Source organism: Meleagris gallopavo, chromosome 20, assembly GCF_905368555.1.
Source record: "Meleagris gallopavo chromosome 20, MGAL_WU_HG_1.1, whole genome shotgun sequence".
NCBI classification, from domain to species: Eukaryota; Metazoa; Chordata; class Aves; order Galliformes; family Phasianidae; genus Meleagris; species Meleagris gallopavo.
In genome coordinates this window covers 3,024,998-3,046,289 of record NC_139423.1, presented here as the reverse complement: position 1 = coordinate 3,046,289, position 21,292 = coordinate 3,024,998, and the positions used below count along the sequence as shown (strand labels likewise).

Here is a 21,292-nt window from a genome sequence, read left to right as displayed (position 1 = left end):
AATCCTCTCTGACCAGTTCTGCCTGGCTCTGGGACTGCACAGCAGACCAACAGAGCTGGTCCAGCAGTGCCAGCTTCCGTTTGGCTGCAGAACTTCTTCAGAGTAGTGCAGCTCCTTCCCTCCACATTGGGCTTTCTGTAAGCAGAACACAGAGCACACCTCCACACCTGCCTGCCTCCTGAGAAAGGCAGGAACCACCTCACTCTTCTTCCTGGTCTGCCTTTAAGAAAGAGAACCAATAGGAGCCATAAGGTGCATGAGCTTCTTCTGCCCTCCTCAGCCCCCCTGACTGCCCTCTCTTCTTGCAAACAGGAAGAAGTTGCCTATAGGGATGCATGAAGGCAATGCAATATTGAGCATACTGAATTTATGTTACTGAGAAAAACTTATGTGATCCATGCAGACAGAATGCTGGATCTATTTCCAAAGCAAGTATCTGTAGTAAATTCCGATTTGTAGTGAAATTTGACCTCACATTACTTAGAATACTAGAATGGAGACACAAGCTATTTAGAGAAGCCAGCATTTAAACCTATGAGCTAAGAGTGGCAGCTCTAGCAGCATAGAAAAAAGAATGTTACGGAACTCTTACATGTTGAATGCTCTTCTTTGGTCAGGTAGCAAAGAGATTAGTGGTAAGAAGTCACCTGTGAAAACTTCCATATCTGTCCTACACAAAGAGCTCTAAGATAAGCTGCAAAGTACCCTACCTGTCCAAGAGCAGCACAGACACATTATGGTGGGCAACAGGCATACAGAATCACAACGTTTTGTTTAGATGGTTATTTCTCTAAATTATAGCTGCCCTCTCTCATCAACCAGAGAGCCCACTCCTATTGGCAAGCATCTCCACACACACCCCTCTGATTTCACAGGCTGCTTTCTAAATGAACAACGATATGAAAGCAGAGAGGTTCATTGTCTTGGGGATAAAAAATGGCAGGTCAGGTGGAATTACACTTCAGGCTGAACACAATACTTCACAGACTGCCTGTGAGATTAAACTAACCTAAACAGTGATCTAACAGACATGGATGTGAACTCGGCTATGTTACTTACAGCCCACAACAATCCTTAAGAACTACTTGTATAAATGTTTGTGTAATTAATCCAACCTTAAAACCATTTAGGAATTTTCACTTTTCCACTACAGTAAAATTTCCAGCTTAAAAAGAGCTGCATGATCAAACTTCAATCACAGTTCAAGCACAACTCAAACTCCGACATCCTTTAGGATTAGTTTTAATCTGCATTTTTTCCACTCATCCCAATATCAGAACAGTCAGGTATCCATATTTATTTGCTTATTTTCTTTTTGTACCTGTCACCATGCTCACACATGACAAGTTTAAACCTTTTTGAGGGGTGTATTTTAATGCTTACACTACTGTATGTGCAAAGTAATGTTTGATCGCTTATAATCTATAAAGAAGATAACCTTAAACAAAAATCTTTTAAAAAGTAGTCTTCACATCAGTATGCTCTCTTTGTATTCTTTCACTCCCCCTCAGTCTCTGGGGTATATATTCTGAAATTTCACGCATACCATAAAGTATCTCTGGAATGTTACAGTATAATTGTTTAGAGAAACATTTAATGGATGAGCAAGCATCAAGAGGCCACGGTTAAGGGAAGGGAAAAGTTAAAATGCTAGAAGCATTTTGTATTGAATGATCTCAGCATGAAGACAGGGTACGGACATTCGATCCAAAAATCTGGTATTGACTCAGGCAATATAAAACCAGCAGCCAGCACTGAGGCATATGAAGCAATCCAACCACCTAACAAAACATCTGCTGCCACCCACCTCTTCAAACTGTGCTTTAGTAAACAGCAACTGAAGTCATCAAACGCTATAGAATATTACTTGATTAATAACAAATATTATGATAGCAGATTACACAACATTGTCAACTTTTTTTTTTTTAATTGGTCACTTAATGTCCCAGCTCACAGCATAAATAATGAGTATGTGCATGATACAGAAATGCAAAAGTGGGGAAAAAAACTGAGTACAGAGACAGCTAAAAAAAGCTGAACATTCTTTCACTACAGGAAACTGCTGGAGACAATATGCTGTAAATTAAAGCCAATTCTCCCAAATTCCCTGAAGGACTGCTCCTCCCATGTATTTGACAAAATCTCTTAGCAGAGACCTATCATTATAGTTTTCCTAGGACTTATCTCCTGAAAAAAAAAGCTTTTAGAAGTACACCCAAAATGTGTCAGTATATCAGGAGGACAAAGGGGACAACTCCCTCACAGGCCTAACCTTACGCAGCTCACTCGTATCACAACTATTAGAGAACAGCTGAAACAGTTTTTTCACTCCTAGTTTTGTCTCATATCTATACTTTGTTAAATCAAGAAACAGCAAAATAATTGCCTCCCTACCTGAATTTCTGCTCAGAAGAATGGTTATTAAGGCAGGAGAAGTGACGTATACTAAAATGCCCTGCTCTGAAATCAATCAGTTCTTCTAACAGCACAGCTACAAAAGCCAGGCTTCATACAGACTTGTCTCCAGTTGATCATGGGTTGCAGCTGAAACTTGTCTCATGATTGGGCACTCAAATCTCTGCCCAAGTGGATTCTGTTGGTCTTAATGACATATGATTTGCAGCTGGTGCAGTACAGTGTCTTCTAGCTTTACATTTCCACAAATTTTTCAGAAACTTAGTATGTTTGAGGAACTACTATTTCTGGGTTACTTTTTGTATAGAACAGGTAACGTTTTCAAACCCAAAAGAGGAACACAAATAGTGCAATTGTACAAATCTTGTCTTGTTTAGAAACCCATCAAAAAGAAGCACAAGCTTTATTATGCAGACTTCTAGATCCAGTCCCAATATGTTTTCCAAAACTCCTTATCAAGTTGTAAAATGTGTGAATTTAAATCATATGTAAAAATAATGGATTGCACATGCTACTTGATTAAGGCTGGAAGAGATATTTATAGACACATAAGATTGTGTGGGATTACCCAGGTCACTCTGTTTGCATCCTACTGTCAGGAAAAGCATACTATATAAGCTCTTCTGGAAAATTTGCAGGCCTGTCCTAAAATGAGTGTTCATTTTTCACACCCTTCCTCAGTTGACCAGACCCAAAGCAATCTGAAAATTAAGATATTTCCTTTGATTTCCAGTTTAATTCATTAAAGGCTCCATCCAGTGACCTCTTCAAGACAGATGAAAAACAGCAGATGATGTAGGACAAACTTTTACATTGCATCTTCAAGCTTTTCTTTGTCTTTTCTTTAAGAACGCAGTTGTGTGCTATTACTGTGTATCCAGATATCACTGTCAGATAAACTCATGGCTTTAAAGCTATAATTTTTTCTAATGTCACACTCAAAGGCAAATCCAAATATTCATTCCACTGGGCAACGTTCCCTATAACCACTTTCATTTGGTAAATTACAGAGAATGATAACACTACTGCTGGTTTTAAAATAAGGTCTACAGATGACTTTCTTGTGTTACAGTGACTATCCCAGAGCCTGAAAGTATATCTTTGGGGGTTATGGTAATGGGGAATACAGCAACCAAGTCTAACAAACATGGGTATGTTAAACTTTTCAACTACTTAAATCCAGGAAAATTAAAAGCAAATGGCTTCCTACCATAGCATCACAAAACCCAATCACAAATACTTGAATCATAATGTCTGCTGGGATGCTTTCTGCTAACTCTCCATTAGATTTCTTATAATAATACTCAGCACACGCATTCCTCCACAGACTGGATTGATTTCTTCCACAATTCAACTTGTTTTTGCCAAAGTCTCTTCTAGTTCAGCACTGGCTGCCTGCCTAACAAAACAACCTATCTTTATGCCAAAACTGTCATCTTCAGTCCCGTAAACGTATCTTACTTAAAAACACGTGTAATGAGCACTATGTTTAACGCCTGAAGAACAGCTATTTTAAAATGATCTCTAGCAAAATTGAAACAGATAAAGAAGCAGTCAGTATCATACCTCAGTGTAAAGGTATCGTTACATAATGATCACATGCACCACAAATTTCTGTCATTTAAGTTATAAAATCCTGATAATCTGGGGAAGTTATCATGTATTGCCACCGAGTGAAAAAATCTAACTAAATAGACCTTTCACTATATTTTTCAGTCATCATTTCAGTCACACCTGAAAAAAGAATACCTGTGTAAGAAGTTGCTCTTCAGTCAGATTATTGATCCAACGAGTGTACCGTTCAGTAGACTCTGGTGGCTCTCTTCTGACTTGGCAACCAATAATCTAAGGCAAAATGAGATAAATAACACTGTTAATTGCTGTACACCCACATGGCAACAACTAAACAAAATCACAAAATTGACATTGGAAACATCAGAAGCCAAGAACTAAGATTGTCTGCACACATTTTCTTAGAGCCCTTTTACGTTCATAATAGTACACAGTACAACATGTCACAGCTGCTCTGCTCAAATGTAAGATAGTTCTAGACTTTCAGAGGTCTCTAGAAAGCTCTAACATGAAGAAGCGTCTTTGTAATATCCTCATTCTTGGAAATACTTGAACCACGTTAGCTGTAATTTTACAGAGACAATAATCCAAAGGTTTATTATATCTAGAATTCAAGATTTCAGCCAGAATAGTTTGGCTGAAGCCAGAAAATTTGGCAAGTGAAAAATTAGAACTTGGATACCATTAGGAAAATAGCCATCACGTATAATATTATATGCTACTTACAGTTCATTTAAAATAAGTTTTAAAAAAAAATCTGTATTCTGATTTGTTTCATTCATGGTAGAACAATCTAGACTCTTTGCATATGCTTTGTACTCCAACAATATGCTTTAACTGTTGGTTAGCTCTGAAGTGATCAGGCAGTTGGATTCGATGATCGTTGTTGGTCCCTTCGAACTGAACTTCACCATTCAATTTCGTTTTGATAATAACTGCTCATTCAAGTGTTATATTCCCCTTAGTACAATTTTTACTGTCTAATACCATTCTGTAGCTGTACAGACTAAATATGAATTTTAATATTCTGAACACCTATTATTGTAATAAACAGCTCCCAGTATGCATCAAATACATGAGAGAGATTTTAGCCTAAGCTGTGTGGCTATGTAGAACTCTGCTGCTTGCTACTCCAGGCAGCAAGCTGTGTAGCAGACTGTGGATGGCCCATAGTCCACCCGAAATCTTCACAAGACTTAATTATATATGCAAAGTAAGCTGACAAAGCTTCACACCAACTAATGCACTCCTGTCATACTACAACTAGTATTTTGCTTGCAGATTTTGATGGGTAGTTCCTGTTGAGAATGTGTTCATTCACTAAGAATTAACATTAATGCATACGTATCAGCATTTCTCAACAGTAATGTGGAATAATCAAGTGCTGTACAGCAACAGCATAGAAAACTTGCTCATTTCCCATCGTAAGCGTGCATAAGGAATACATACACACATCTAAGTGTATACGCTGACACAGAAGCTAAACCAAAGTCAATTCTTTCAGGTATGTCTATTTACAGAGCTTTAAACCCCATGCAGATGGAAATAGGCTAGAGTTCTGAGCATACGGTTATGAATATGTTTGATGTGGGAATAAAACCACTACCAACCATCCTTGCAGAGGGACTGCTGACAGTGAAACAGCACAATTTAGCTTAATATTCAATGCATTCAAAATAAAAACCTTGGGTAAAAGAAAAGGAAATTATGACTGGCTTATCCCACAAGAATAAAACATCTCTCAAATACAATTTTTTCCCCTCAGTGAGGATTACGAATTACTATGGATAACTTCACATTTAATATTCTCTTGACATACAACTGATCTTCATTTTCTCTTGATTTGCAGCTCAGTGAGTAACACTGACGCCGTTTCAGATGGTTAATCCAGAATCCCTTTTAAAGTCAGTATCAGTTACAGTGTTCATAGATGCTTTTCTAAAGGGGACATTGCAGAGGTAAAACAAACAAACAAAAAAACCAAGAACTTCACAGAAGTTGATCAGATGAATATATTCTATTCTGGAAGGATTAGTTTTTATTTAAGAAAACTATTTACAGAATTCTAGTATTCATTATGCTTATATCAAACCAGCACTCATTAGCCAAGTCAGATCATCTTTTCCATATCCCAGCTTTTTATAACTTACAAAGAGATTTTATAAAACTAAGTAAGAAAATCAGAAAGGAAAAATTGCAAAGCATGTTTTTCTTGATAGAAATTTTATAACAATACCAAGTGGAAGCTTAATATTTTTTATTCAAGTAGTCACAGCCTAAAATCAACTAGCACAAAACCAAAAACAGATTTCACAAGGTAAAAGTTAAAAAGGACAATGTCAAACTTCTTCTGAGAACCCGTGTTGCAATTAGAGCCAAGTAAGAATTGCAGTCATCTCTTTCTATCCAACTTGAAATTTAAATGAGAAGCAGAGGATGGAGTTCTGTACTTTTTTTTTTTATTCATTTCTGCCTATCTAACCAATTTAATAACTGCTGTTAATAGTTCAAACAATCTTATTGAATCCAGGCGCTCCAGAAGACAGCAATTCCCTCCACTCCAAAGAACAATTGGTTAAAATCTCAGCTCCTTATATTTCCAGAGAAAACTGAATGACTGTGATCAATTATCTCCACATTCAAGGAAAGAAGACAGACAGAATAACTGTTAGTAAATTAGATCCTGTCAGCTCTTTTCTGAAATTTTCAGAGTTTAACTGTGGTTCTCAGTCACAATTTGCTCCTCCTTTCATACAGCAATATAGAGGATTCCACTGCTTGCTCCTATTTACTTGTCTGAATGTAGCTTGTAACAATGATTCTTACTTACTGCACATAGGTCTTAAAATACTTTGAGAATTTTTGAACTGAAAACACTATGACACTATTTTCTGAGGATAAAATTACTATATTCATCCATTAAACAAATTATTTAGGAATTATGCTTATTGCAGTGATGTAAATCCAGAACAGAAAAGCCAATGGGGTACACCGAGTTTCACCATGATTTGTCGCAGACACGCCTAACAGAAACAGTGAGTAGATAATCTAGACTTACATGCAAGCACACTAATCAAATCAAATACTAGGTTAAAAAAAAAAAAGTTGATTGATAGCCATTTTATTTTCTACAGCAAACCTCAATCTAACATTTAGAAAGACAATAAAACTAGTATAAGTTACTAATCTAGAAAAAAATATAAAGAAATAAGGCAGAAAGAAACAAGAATGGCCTCTGACCTTTAAGAATCAGATGTTATAACTCAGTGTTTCTAAGTTACTTTTTTTAAACTAGTCCAATGAAAACTCAGAATAATCATTAGATTATTACCCTTCTACTGTAGTGACACAAAGTCCGTATGAATTCAGCAGTGTTTTAAATGTCAAAGGTTCATGGCTTTTTGTCCAGAATTGATGGCAAAGGGTTAGACAGCTTTATCTCCAGAGCAACAGGACTTCACTTCTGCAACTGAACAGGGCACAGTTGATGACTCTTAGTTCTTGAATTTTCAAAATAGGACCCTGAAAAATCTCACTTTTGTAATCACCAACAAAGCCAGAAGCAATTGATATGATGGTTTAACCCAGTATGAAGCTCGAAAATGAATAACAGAAAGATCAATGTCAAGATTTAATGTGAGAAAGCTGTTTGATAGAAAAGATAGACTCAAAAGGTAATCTAAAACCCAAAATTTATGAGTCTGTACATACTTTAATGTCTTTATTACTCTGCTTCTTTAGAATATCATACACACCATACCACCTCCATCCCTCATCGCTTTTACTTTTCTTACTCTTTTGTAGTTTAAGCTCCAAAAGGCAGACACAGATGAATTAAGCACCTCAAATGAATTACCTATTAAATGAAGTTAAGATTTCACTCTAATTTCTTCTCCCTTACACATTGGATAGGACCATTATCTATATAATAGTATCACACGACATAGTTAACAGTCCTGCACTTGATTCATACATGGAATTAGAGGAACACAGTGAAGGATGGACATGTCTAAGACTTCACTAAAGCGTTTAGAGTAGTGGCTTTAACTTCACTTTTTCTTAAAATTACCTAAACTTGCTGTCTACATACACAGAAGTTTTTCTTTCCAGAAGGCTTTCTAATTACTTTTAAACCATGTACATTCACCAACAAATGAGTTGTTGTCTTCATTTCTCTTCCTCTAAAGAAAACAAATGACCACTTCTTTCCTTAAAAGCAAAGGAATAAAACACCCGTAGCTCATGCTCCTACTGGACTTTTGTAAGACTTCCATGGATGTAGCAAACCCATGAGCAGGGCACATATAAGCAATCATCTCCCTTCTGCAGAAGACAATATTGTAAAACGTCATTTATCCACATTTTTTGATTACAGTGACATCAGAGCAAAGTATATGTAACAGTGTAAACGCATGTTATTGAGAACAGCTGCATTTTGGTCTCACAACACAGCAGGAAAACAATTACAAGTGCATAACAAAGTTAGAGTTTTGTAAGAAATGAAACGTTCAAACTTCCCCCTACCCTAGGGTAACACTGAAATACTTTGCACAGTACAAAGACTTCCTGATTTCTTTTCATTTTCAGAACTAACATCACTCAAGACTGCTTTGAGCATCATCTTCAGAGATGTTTTGCAGACTGATCTTAAAGTCATCACTACGCAATCAGATATATTCCTTGAGCATTAGTCAAAAACATTCCAGACTTCTTCAGTTGTACCATTTCTCTCTCAGTGGGATTCAGACTTTTCATTGGAATGGTTGACTTAAACAGCTGCAAGATAAATACTAACAACACAGTCTAACACATCCTGAGCCTTTGATAGAGCTCCTGTAAAACATGGTTCACTTACACAGCTTCTTTCATCCAATCAAAGCCAGGTTTATTTAGAGTACAAACGGCTTCCTTTAGTTCCCCTGTGTAAGGTGTGGCATCAGAAACAACTGCACAGTTTCCCATTTCCTCCATGTCTCACAGAGCTCTTTTATCTTCACTGAATACCTCCTTATAGCTTCTAAATTCATGTGAAGGTTTTTCACTATTGATTCTTTCTTAAGTTTGAAATCACTTTGACAAAACTTCTACTGGCCTATTTTACATCCACCCAAACTTTCAGAAAGAAAAATAAACTCTCCATATTAGAAACATCTTTTACAATATTGTGAGTACCCATTTCTACACTAAAATTGAGTTCATCCAATATTCAACCTTTTTTTATCTGATAGGCAAGACTATTAATATTGTTACACATGCCAACCATACATGGATATACACCTGTATCTAGAACTGAACTGTTATAGAAGAAAAGCAGTACATACCACACTCCAAGTGGAAACAAGTTGAAATGCAACATTAACACAACTTTGTATATGAAAGAATATGAATATGAAAGAATAGCATGAAGTGTACTAAGTATATATATGTACTTGGTTTTTTTTAAACTCATAGCAGAGGACCATGGTTGTTCATGAAACAACAGAGTTCTAATGAGGCCAGAAAACCACAACAATCTTTTCTGCTACATCAGATGAGGTAACTCATTTTCTAGACAGACAAGTACTTTATCAAATGTATTAAAGCTAACTTACAGATATTCAGCTATTTACCCAAATAAGCACTGACAAACAATTTATAATTTACCACAGCAACAAACTGTGATGGATAAGAATCGTTAAGAACATTAAATGATTTTACCTGAATTACTGTATGGGAACTGCTGAGTCGTGGCCTGAACCACTGATTGAGCACCTGGGGAAAAGACCTGGTCAGCCCTGGGAGCACAGGTGAAGGCAATTCACGTGTGAGACAGTAAGGGGTGGAGCCTGGCTGCACCTCTCTTGGACCTCATTTAAGGGCTGACCCCCACTGAGAAAGGTTCTCTTTGCTAGAAATCTCTTCTTGGTGAATCTCTCCTCTACAAGACTAGGATCTTATGATATAGGTGAGTAACCTTCTTCTCTTCCTTTATAGCACCTTTCTATTGTAGTGGTCCTTCTGTCATTGCATCTCTGTTATAATGCCTTTTCCATTGTACTCATCTGCCCTAATTGCTACTGCTACCAACAAATCTGCACTCTGAAAAGCCAAACAAGTAAATTTTAAAAATGCAAATAGCATAAAAAGAGCTTTGAGGGAAAGAGTGGCCAAATGAAAGCATATAACCCTATGACCCTCCCCAGCTACAGCTACTACTTCACAGAAAGACCAGACCTGCAGTGTCTGCCAGTCCTGCCTGGATGGTCTCAGATGTCCTATAATGATATCCTACATAATGATAGCATTGTATGTCCAGGTTCAGCATCTGAATCTCTTTTCTAATCACCTCAGATGATTAGGCAAGAATTTAATGAAGCATGTCTAACTAAGAAAATCAGAATTAGTCACAGATGTGTGTTTTATGCCATTAAATTTGAACATTTTTAGGACTTAGAGCACTATAAAAATAACAAAACCAGTACAAAAATACCAGCAATTAAAACAGGAGCTTCTCTATGAAACAGATGCTCTGAATTGGTCACAGTACACAGGGTTAGCCATAACATACAAATCTAATGAGCACACCCAGCCACTTGTTGATCAGTACAAGATTTAGGGCTCTAATGACATTCAGAGGAATGAATGAGGTAGAATTATTGCATGGGTTACAAAACTGTGCTATGAGTACATGTACTCACTGTTGTGTGAGTTACAAAATTGTTCCACTGAAATGCAAGAGTATTTCTGGCATACCTGATATGTATAAATTTCACTGTTCTATACGTAGCAGCAATGGCAGACATTACATGCCATATCTTGTCCCAACTTTTCACTAGTATTTGTTTTCAAATACAATATCCAGATAGAGAGGTTTCATATTTTCATCATTTTAGTGCTTTGTTTTCCCTTGCACATGTAAATGGAAAAAGAAGTGGGTGAGAGGATGTAGAGATTAAATGAGTTGACAGTAATTTAAAACAACACATTTTCTGCAGATGTAGCTTTTCTACAACTTCCTATAGCACAAAGAATCTTTCTTATTTAGCATAGAATCTACGGATCAGAAGGCTCCTGCTGTACCCTAGAGGACATGAGGGCGCAAAAATCAATCACTTGCCAATTTTAACCATCCATTTCTTTCCATTTCAGTGTTATAATAAAGGGGAACTGTACAAAGAGACACGTAAATGACCAGGTATTATGTACCCAGTGTTCACTATATTAATGCATACACATGCAAGTATTTGTGTGTGTGTGTGTGTGTGTGTATACATACACGCAACATGCAAACTGACAATCACAAGGACTTAATGTTCATTCACTGTAAAATCTGAAGAGCAAATTGGAGATGCCAATTTTGTTCATACAAGGAGCCTAGAATGACTAGGCTTCTAATCACAGATCTAAAACTATACGAGTGAATCCAGATCTTCTAGAAGTCATAGCAGCATAGCAAGGATCACACACCAGCACCACGTGACTTGTAAAACCATATTCTGGGCTAGCAACCTGTAATGCTATAATGGGATGATAATAGCAAGGTGGCAAAGTCTTTAGCTACAGCAAATGAGAATGGGCCCAAAAGCAGCAGCATAGATGTAGAAATGAAGGAACACTGCTGCTTACCTCTTACCTCCAGCGAGAGATAACCTCACCTCCACTGTTGACCCTTAAATGAGGTCTGGAAAGGGGTGGATTCTGGCTTTGCCCATTCCGGTCACTCAGCTGCTCTGCACACACCTGAGCTCCCCTGAGTTGGCCCTGGTTTCCCACCAGGTGCTCAGTCACTGTTTTAGGCCTTAACATTTCTGCTACACAGCCTAACCATCATCCTGTTCCTTACAACTTATAAATTCTGAAGCCCAAGAATCCTACTGGAATGATTTAATAAATTCTTTTCTGCATCTTAGTTTTGTCATCCTACACAGCTCACTGAATCATCTACAAGACTAAAAAAGGAAGAATTAAAAGTTAGACAATATTAGGAATTATGTGCTTAAACCTATTCTGTTTCAGAATACTGGAGCAGGGAAGCATGATTGTCTTGAAAAAGTTTATTAGCTCCATTTCCAGTTCTGCTTTTTATTATTCTTACTTAGAACAAGTAATTAAGGCTCTAAATCTAATAAATCTAAAATCCATATTTAAAAAAATATAATGGGATGTATATATTTAGGATATTTCTGGATGGTATTTCCATCAAATTGTGATAGAGCCATGTAGGAATCTGTCCATAAAATAACAACTGCAAGAGAAGTGAAATAGCATCAATAACAATCACTAATGCTTAGGCTTGATCTGACTGCCATTTAACCAAGTTTCTCTTATGACATGATTTGGATATTGAGACAAAACAATAATTAGTCTAAAAAAATCCCACGCTACTCAGAAGATGAAGGATTTACAAAACATACCTACTTATTGAGCAGACTTTGCATTGAGTTCCCAGGTAAGCACGTGGTCACCACAATAACTAAATATCTGCTCCACTGTAAAATAATCTAACATGGCACAGGAAAAATTAGAGTTAAATATTTATACAACCATCAGCATTTCTGCATTTTGATCTTACTAGGAGCAAGACTTAAAACTGATATTATTACAAGCAATAAAAGATTTCATTTAACTTACAGTAAATTGGTCTTTTGACCTTTTAATTTTAATGCAGTAGAATGATGTAATGTTTGAAGATACTAGTGGCTTTAAGAAGGATCTTGTGACCATTATGTAGCATAATCAAAATGAAAAATGAAAAGAATGCTTTTATGTGGTTAAAATCTTTCCAATATGGAATACTCAGGGAAGAAGGTGGTTAAAATATATTTCCTTTGTTTTCTTCCTCTCCATTTCCTACAGAGGAAGCAATGTTCTTCAACACACATGAAATCTGTGAGGTGGTTTGCATTAGGTATCAAAATAAAAAAAAGTGTACTTAATTTCAAAAATTATGAAGTATGTTGATAGTGCTGATTCCTCAGTGAAGTTCCTTAGGCCAGATGAATATCACTTTATTCACGTTCTTGTGGCAGCCCTTTTAAAGAACACCCTTATAAAAACTCTGGCACCAGTTCATGTTTAAAGTCCACAACAGGATGTTACAAGTTTTTTTTAACACTTGGGGGGGGAAAAAAAAAAAAAAGAGCAATTAAAAACCAAGAAAGTGTGAATTTGCTGTAATGAATTTGTATAAAACCTGAGAAATCAATGCACTGCAATCAGAATGAGTACAGCCAAGCATTGCATCGCATGTTTAAAAAGAATGTTGTCATAGATACAATTCATGAAGTACGAACACCACATTTTGGAAAAACTTGAGTATCACTGAAGGAATACTGCAAGTCTGAACAGGGAAGCATGAAACTTCAGACTACATTAAATTATCTCAGAATGCAAATTAAAGCAGTTTCCAAAGTCCTTTTTGAAGGTGAATGAGTAAGCCCCAATATTTTTGATGACTAGCTTAGGCAGGAAATAATACCAGGTCTCAGAAGTGCTCATTCAAAATCTACCATGCAGGGATAAACAAGATCTAGGGGCTCAGCCTCTATAGTATGGCTACTGTGCATGTAATCTAGATTTGATGCAAATTAAGTAAACACTTTGGATCCTGACAAAGCATTTATACAACCAGTTCTTTGCTTAGGAACAGTCATAAAGAGCAATATGTTTGCACAATTTCAATTTTAAAACCAATTTGTATGCAAAGTGTGATTGGATTAATAATAGTTACTATCACAGTTAAATATCTAACATGAGGAGTAGGGGATTTTGCTTTTCAAATGTTTCACACTTCAGGTCAGTTTTAAAAATGAAACATGCCGAAAGCCTACGCAGCAGTCAGACCTTCATAAATACTAAACACCAGTAACAACGACCATTTGATGGCTTTAGTGATGTGTGGAGGCCATACTAAAAGCAAATTCAATTACAAAGTGGTACAAGTTGGGATGTTTCTCATTTTGAGTATTTGATAAAATGTAGAACAGGCTTAAAGTGACACTGTGACTTTGAAAATGTACTGTGTTTTTTTTTTTTCTGAAATATAAAATTAAAAAAAATCTTTAAGGAAGCTGCCTATTAAAAAGCAAAGACACAACTGAACTCCAGCAATCTGGGTGATATATGTGGAAAGGCCCAATTAATGAAAACCACCCTAAAAATAATATTCTCATTGTCAAGGAAAGAATTTTCATCTTCTTCAGAGCAGAAAAATAAATCCTGTTTTCTTTTCTTAAATATACTCCACTGCCACCACTACAGAAGAAAATCTTCAACCTGCTGCTCTAGTCTTCCACCAGAAAACGTTACTGAAATACTATAGATAATCTTTAAAAACCTCCATTAATATTTTGCCAAAGTCATAGATACATAATTTTATCTGTATGTATTTTTAAGTATTGATACTTGATAGTTTTATTTGGAGTTAAATTTTCCATGAGCTGATCAAAAAAGTTACAGGCAGTGCAAAACCCTGGAACTCAGTAAGCAGTAATAAAGTTCTAACAAACAGATTTCTTACACTCATTCATGAAAATATTTTTTTTCTGTACATGATTTCTTCTGGATAAAAAATGAACTGATTTTAGACAACTGTAGCTAATCACCTCAGGAATACAATTTCATTTCCCCCTCTGTTCACACCAAAGAGGAACCAGACTCCACAAATCTACTTAAGCCCATTTGGTGGGGCAAATTCCTATTAAGAGGGCTAAGCAAACAAATTCAATCTATTCACGTATGCATTGAGACATGCCAGTTCTCAATTAATTTCTCTCTGATAGCTGTTACATGAACTAAAGCTTATATTAAAGCTAAATTATAAGCACTGCTTGCTAGGACATGTCTGGGCAATACATACTGATCTGTCTCAAATCTGCTGAGTAAGAGAGACAGAAGAGCTGATGCAAATTAACCAAGGGAAAACAAAGATTACTCATGCTCTGCACGATTAAGATCTTAATCATGTTTATGTCCAAAATAAAAGCATTTATCAAAGACTAATCTGCTAAACGACCTGCAACTAGTGGAAGATGAAACAATTAAAAGGAGATTGGTGAAACCTGGACTTCAATAGAAGACATGACACAATGAGAGATTACCAACAACCATTAACTTGTTACACGCAGGAAGGATGGAGTTGAAATAAAGGGGCTTTTCTATCACAGCAGAGGGGTAGTATTTCAACATTATGTAATTATGTTTAATGACAGTTTAGTGAAGCTTCGCATATGCTAATTATCTTTTCACACCTGCAAAATTACATACAAGATCCTACTTACCTCTTTTTATAGTTGTGACTAAAACACTAATTTAAGTAGAGAAAAGGTGGTAATCTCTCAGGAATAAGAAGTTTCAGACTACAGAATGGAGTAGGTGAAGCATGGTGAGGTCACTCCAGAGACAAATCTGCTTTTTCTTCCTGACTGAAGTCCTTGTCCACTCCATTACGCTACTTCAGTTAACCAACACCTAGCCTAACGCTCCTTACAATAAGTCTGTAAGATCTATTATAGGCTAAAAAAAAAGTCTGCCAACGTTCCAGGCTGACTAGAAGTTGTGAAGCCAGTGTGAGAGCAGATCTAAGCAGTGCCAGTTCTGTTGTAGCGTAGGAAATATTAGCTCAGGTTCAGCACTGCTCTAGTCATAGCTATGAGCTATGGAGCTCTTATCTGAGGAGAGCTTCACTGTGCTAAACTTGCTTCCCAAACATTTCCCACTAATACAGCACAAATTTTCACTGTGTAGCGTCATATTCCGATCCAAATAAACTGAACAGTCCATGAGCACACGTAGACTTCAGGACTCTTCCTAACGAGTTTACTAAAGTCTTGTAGAATTGGTTTGCTGCACCACTGCAACAAACCAGCATTTTCATGGTTTCTGGTATAGGGGAAAAAATTAATACAATATGCAATTATGTGTAAATCCATACAAGATTTAGAGCTTCTCAATTGCAATTGGCACTTGGTGACAGAAGACTATTTTAAGAATAAAACATACAGGGTGCACAGAATACATGCATTATCTTAATTTTGCCAGCTGTAGCAACACAAACAAGGCTACCTACCTTTTCTATTAGGGTAAATCCTTGTCTAAGTGCAAAGTAATTATTAGATGTATATTAATCATTTTGACTTCTTCAAGAGAAAGTCCCAATGAGGCACAGCATGTAGTCTGAAGGCTATCTGCTATTTTCAGGATTACTCCAACATTAGACTAACAAGAACATACAGCAAACAAAAGGCTTTAAGAAGTGACCAACTTTGCTGGCATCTGGAATGTAATCACTACACACTGAGGATTGCCATTATTCCCAATCCTGTTGCTGACTGCTAGTGTATAAGGTCATCTCCCTCTTTATTTTTTTTTTTTCCCGTTTTTATTTCTTATCTCACTCTCTCCTTTCATCACAAAGCAGCCTCGCCTAGAACAAAATAAATAAAACAATTTCCTGCTTTTATTCCAGGTTTCTGATAATAAGCAGGAACCAAAAGCCCTGTTAATTTAATACATTATGGCATAGCTGCTCAATAAAATGCATCAGTGAAAAATTCTGCTGCACCAGGCAGCATTCTAAGGAGTGATGTTGTACTAGAACTCTATCACAGGAATTTCTACATGTGTAGTTATACCTGACATGAGATAGATAAGAACATGTACAAGAAATGTTTGGATTTTGTGTTGAGGGATATGGTTTAGTGAGAACTGCTGGTGATAGTTGGATGGTTGGACTGGATCATCCAACAGGTGTTTTCCAACCTCAGTGATTCTGTGAGGTGATTAACTATTCTGCAAAGCCACTTAGAACACAGTATTTACATACAGTGTTCTTTCTGTGTACTAAACAATCAGAGCACACTGACTTACAGAGCTGCTCTGATAAGGAAGAATGTGTGTAGATACTGTGCCAAACGACCTAGAAGTACCACCCTCCTTCCAAGGAGGAGAGCCACATCTAAAATAAAGGACTCTGACAGATTATATAAGAATGCCTTTTAATCTTCTTGCAATCAGAACAAAACAACCCTCAGTATTTTTTAAGCCATTCCCAGTGCCTTCATAGATTAACATATAAAAACCCTGTCTCTTAGTAATGCAAAAAAAGTTGAAACATTGTAATCCTTTAGGTATTTTGAAAAAGACTCAGATCTCATTATTATGACAACCATGAAAACAAACAGAATGCTGATATTAAAAGTTCTCTTTCACATAATTATCTACCGCTAAAACTATTCAATTATACTTAAAAGACATGATCTACTCATTTGATTGTACACTTCTCTGCTCCTGAGAAAGTCTTGCAATTTCAGATATCAGTTTAAATGAAAAAGGTGGAAGCTAAAAGGACTGATATAATCAATGAAAGCAGATCCTTTTAGGCACAAAAGAAAATGAAGTGATTGTTTTTATCTGCTGCAAGAACATTCAAGTTAGTGATGTCTAACCAGATGCACAGGGCTGAATAAGGATTAGATAAAGAAAGTGGAGAAGGGAAAAAAAAGTCTTTCTAACATATAATAGAAATGTGCAACAGGCCTCTAGGTGAGTAGATTATACAACAACTACAAAAACCTCATCTGTTAGAATATAACTTTCAATATCAGGAAAGGTATGTGTCAGACCAAAGGAAAAAAAGTGGGAAAAGAAATTTAAAAAGGAGAAAAGAGACTTTATTTCTAAATTGAGTTAATTTCTGACATTCAAAGGGGATGGGGAAGAAGACATGCAATGCTGTGGCCTGGAGTTATGCCTAAAAAAGAGGACCAAGCTCAGGTACCTCATTCACTTGTTCAGTACTCTGATTCTTTCATTGACTGTGCAACATTTCTTTACCCAGAGGCAGATGAGCAGGTCTGTGAGCTAGTAGTGTGTCATAAATTGCCCCAGTTCACTCAGCCCAATCCCCCACCAAAGATACTTACAATTTAGTCAGTTGTTTAACAGATTCAGGTAATGCAATAAGTGAAAATTGCCTTAGGCATTACAGATATTGACCTCAATCCAAGTTACAGCATATGCCAAATACTTGCTTTAGAAATGCAAAGCAGTGAGGACTACTCGTTGAGAAGATACAAACGGTATACTCAATTTTCTCTCACTTGCCTAAGTATCCTACATGTTTGAGAAAGAGCTAGCAATCTTTTTAAAACAAGAAAGGTTTTCACTCTGACGTGGGTACAGATTCACTGCTAGTGAAAAGAAAAGGAAATAACTATGTCCTCTGTCTACATTGTAATGCCAGCTATTGAGAAGACATAGGAGGCGGTCAGGAAGAGCACAGACATAGTGTGGGGGTACACGTATACTCAAAAAACCAGTGGTGAGAGGAGGAGTAAAGTCAACACCTCACCACGCTAAGAAGACAATCCACTGCTTGAAAAACATCCAGTATGGCTCTAAGACAGATGAGAAGATCAGTGGATTTTGAGGGCAAACAGCATATCTGATTTTAGCATCCCTTTACTCCTTCCAATATACAGAATCCTTAGGAAAAATCAAAACACTGGAAGAGTTCTCCAAGTGGCACAGTAGCACAACAGCCTGGCAAAGCATTGCCAGGTACCTATGCATCTCATGGATGAGGAATTTCCTAGCAAAGTTTTCCAATGCTATTCACACTCTTCGAGATTTTATTCAAATCACATCCATTCACGTCACCTCAGCACACCCAGAGCGGGTCGAGATCTGAGCACTCTGCAGCAGGACAGCCTGAGAGCAGATTCAGATAACAATCTCTTCTGTCCTTGAAACAAAAAGCCCTGGGAATTCTTAAAGGATACTTCTCTGCCTATATTCAATAACAGAATAAATGTGGGTCGTAAGTGTGAAAGACTGCATCCTTTATATCCGTATGCATGTGTGTGTGCTTTGGGCAAGTATATTGGAAGAGCACATTTCTTGGGCTTCTCCAAACTGAAAAGCTTTATTTAAGGGAACACTAGAATGTACACAAAGTTGGACTTTCTCCAGAAGAACACTGAGTAAAATAAGGTATCATGGCTTGAATTTCTCAGAACTAAAGAAAACGATTCGAATCTTCTCACTCACTAGGGAGCATATATGATCTGTGACAGTAATCCTGGATAAATGGAATAAGATCAATAAATGGAATAGATACTGTTTCTAGGGATAAACAAACACTTGTGCAAGATTTCATAGGCAATTTGAAGGCATACACTGCATAACCTAAATGCATAGGTAGTGCCATAGGTTGGTAGCTGTTATATTAACAATAGCCAGCTGCCAAACTGCAAACTGCAATTTATACTGAGACAGAGTTTTAGACTTGTAGAAATATGCAGTCTCCAAAACTTCTATCCTCTGAGAGTCTTCTTTATAGAAACTCTGTCAACAGAACTTTGACATAAGATAATATATTCATATATTCACCAGAGGTCAGGATGATAGTGGTTCTAGAAAGCTGCATTTAATAAAACCATAATGTATTGGTAATTTGCATTTTCAGATCCAAAATCCTACAATGTAAACGTTTCCAACAACAGGACATCTCCGTCATATAGGATTTTATTATTATTATTATTTTTTTTTTTTTTAAGTTCTGAAGATAACAATAGCTTAAGAGAGTAGAGAGGAATTTTTGTTCTGTCTTTTTAGAAGCATGATTAAGTAGTCCCCAATACAGGAAATTGGATGATAAAACTAGGGAATGCTGCAGCATTACTCTGCTAACCTGATCCTGGGGGCAAGCTGAGAGACACCACTTTCTTTGAACAACAGCTGGCTGGGAAATCATTGCAAAGGCATCTAATATTTTTGGTGCCACTGTTTATTGACCAGACTTCAAGTCAGGGTAAATCAGTCTGTACTCGTGGTCAGAACAGCTGTGGATAGAATGTTCTCAAATCTTTCCTCATGGTAGCTGAAGCTACAACAGAGCTATCGGGGGTCCTTGGACCACACTGATGTGCTCAGCAGAAAGAGCTGGAGATGTTCTCTTTTTTCCAAGTCTCTGAACTAGAATTCTGGACAGATTAATGCAGAAGGTATTCTTCACATAAGTATTATAAACATTTTCTATACCTGTAACACAGAAAATATGTACCATGCAATTCAAACACGTATTTATTTTTGCCTTCTTAGGATTCAAGAACACAAAACAGGAAAATCTTTACATTTAATTATTATGTAAGATAGGAAATAACAGAAAATAAAAAACAACAGAATTTTAAAGAAAAAAAGGAAGAATGTCATTGCCTACAAAGCTGCATGGAAATCCTCTGATTCAGTAGAAGGGTGAGAGAGAAATGCATCAGGTAGGCTACTGTACAAGGAACATATACATCTTATCCATTTCATTAAGGTTTAAGCTTACCATTTTAGTAAGCTTTGGAAATAGACAAGTAATAGTATTCTAAAACAGGACCATAACTTTAGATTAGCTGAGAACATGCAAAGAACAAGGCTGTCTTAAAACATATTATAAAGACATACTCTCCAGTTTATTCAGACACTCATTTACTATTCACTTCATTCCCATTTGACAGCTCACACTGAATGTTGTTAGGTACTAAACTATAACAGTATAGACAAAACAGTTGAAGTGTTTTCTAAATAGACCACAAGTTGTCTAGTTGAAATTAGCCTAATTAAAAAAAGTCTCAGTAGATGCACACAGAAGTCATACAAGCAAGAAATAGGATAGCTCTTAACACCAGTTCCACAACTGGATCAACTTGTGTCTCCAGTTCTTTGGCATTTCATTACAGAAGTAAATTAACTGATTCATATCAGAACAAAAACAACCTTCCATGTATTTTTTTTTTATTATGTTCATAGTATGAACAAGGTTGACTGCTTCTCCGGTGCTACTAAAACTATAATTTCATAAATTACATCGTAAGGGTTATCAGATTTCATAAGAGACCTAACACAGGTGTTCCAATGAGCAGGTACACATCCCACCACTAACCAGCAGGTTGTTTGGCAGCCATTTCTTAGCTGAAACAACCGCAGTAATCTCTACTTTGAAGTAAGTGTCTCTGGGAGAAAAGGTTTGAAAGATGTTTAATTCCCATACAGTAATAACCTGAAAATTGCCTATTTTGTTACAAGATCTGCAGAAAATGCCTTTTTGACAGGAGTCAAGTGACCTTTCTTTACCAGAAATGTCTTGCACACTGCTTTAATATCTGACATTTTCTCATGAAATTTTCTTCACTTATGCCAATTTTTGCCAAACATTGTTGATAGGAATACAAACTCAGACTTCAAGTTTATAAGGGAATTTATGTCAGTAGCATCAACAAACGAAGTAACTGGCATTGAAAACCATTTTTATTATTTTCAGGTAAGGAGAACGTAATAC

At 36.6% G+C, this 21,292-nt stretch overlaps 1 protein-coding gene across 9 annotated transcripts in view; it reads right to left on the bottom strand.

Annotated features, from left to right (window-relative positions):
• QTGAL (queuosine-tRNA galactosyltransferase) overlaps positions 1-21,292 on the bottom strand; it is a 111,145-nt gene that overhangs the window by 73,849 nt on the left and 16,004 nt on the right. For all 9 annotated transcript variants that reach the window (XM_085240265.1, XM_085240262.1, XM_085240258.1 and 6 more), the window contains one exon: positions 4,165-4,260. In XM_085240265.1, the coding sequence (XP_085096391.1) occupies positions 4,165-4,260 (96 nt within the window). The remainder of the gene's footprint in view (positions 1-4,164; positions 4,261-21,292) is intronic.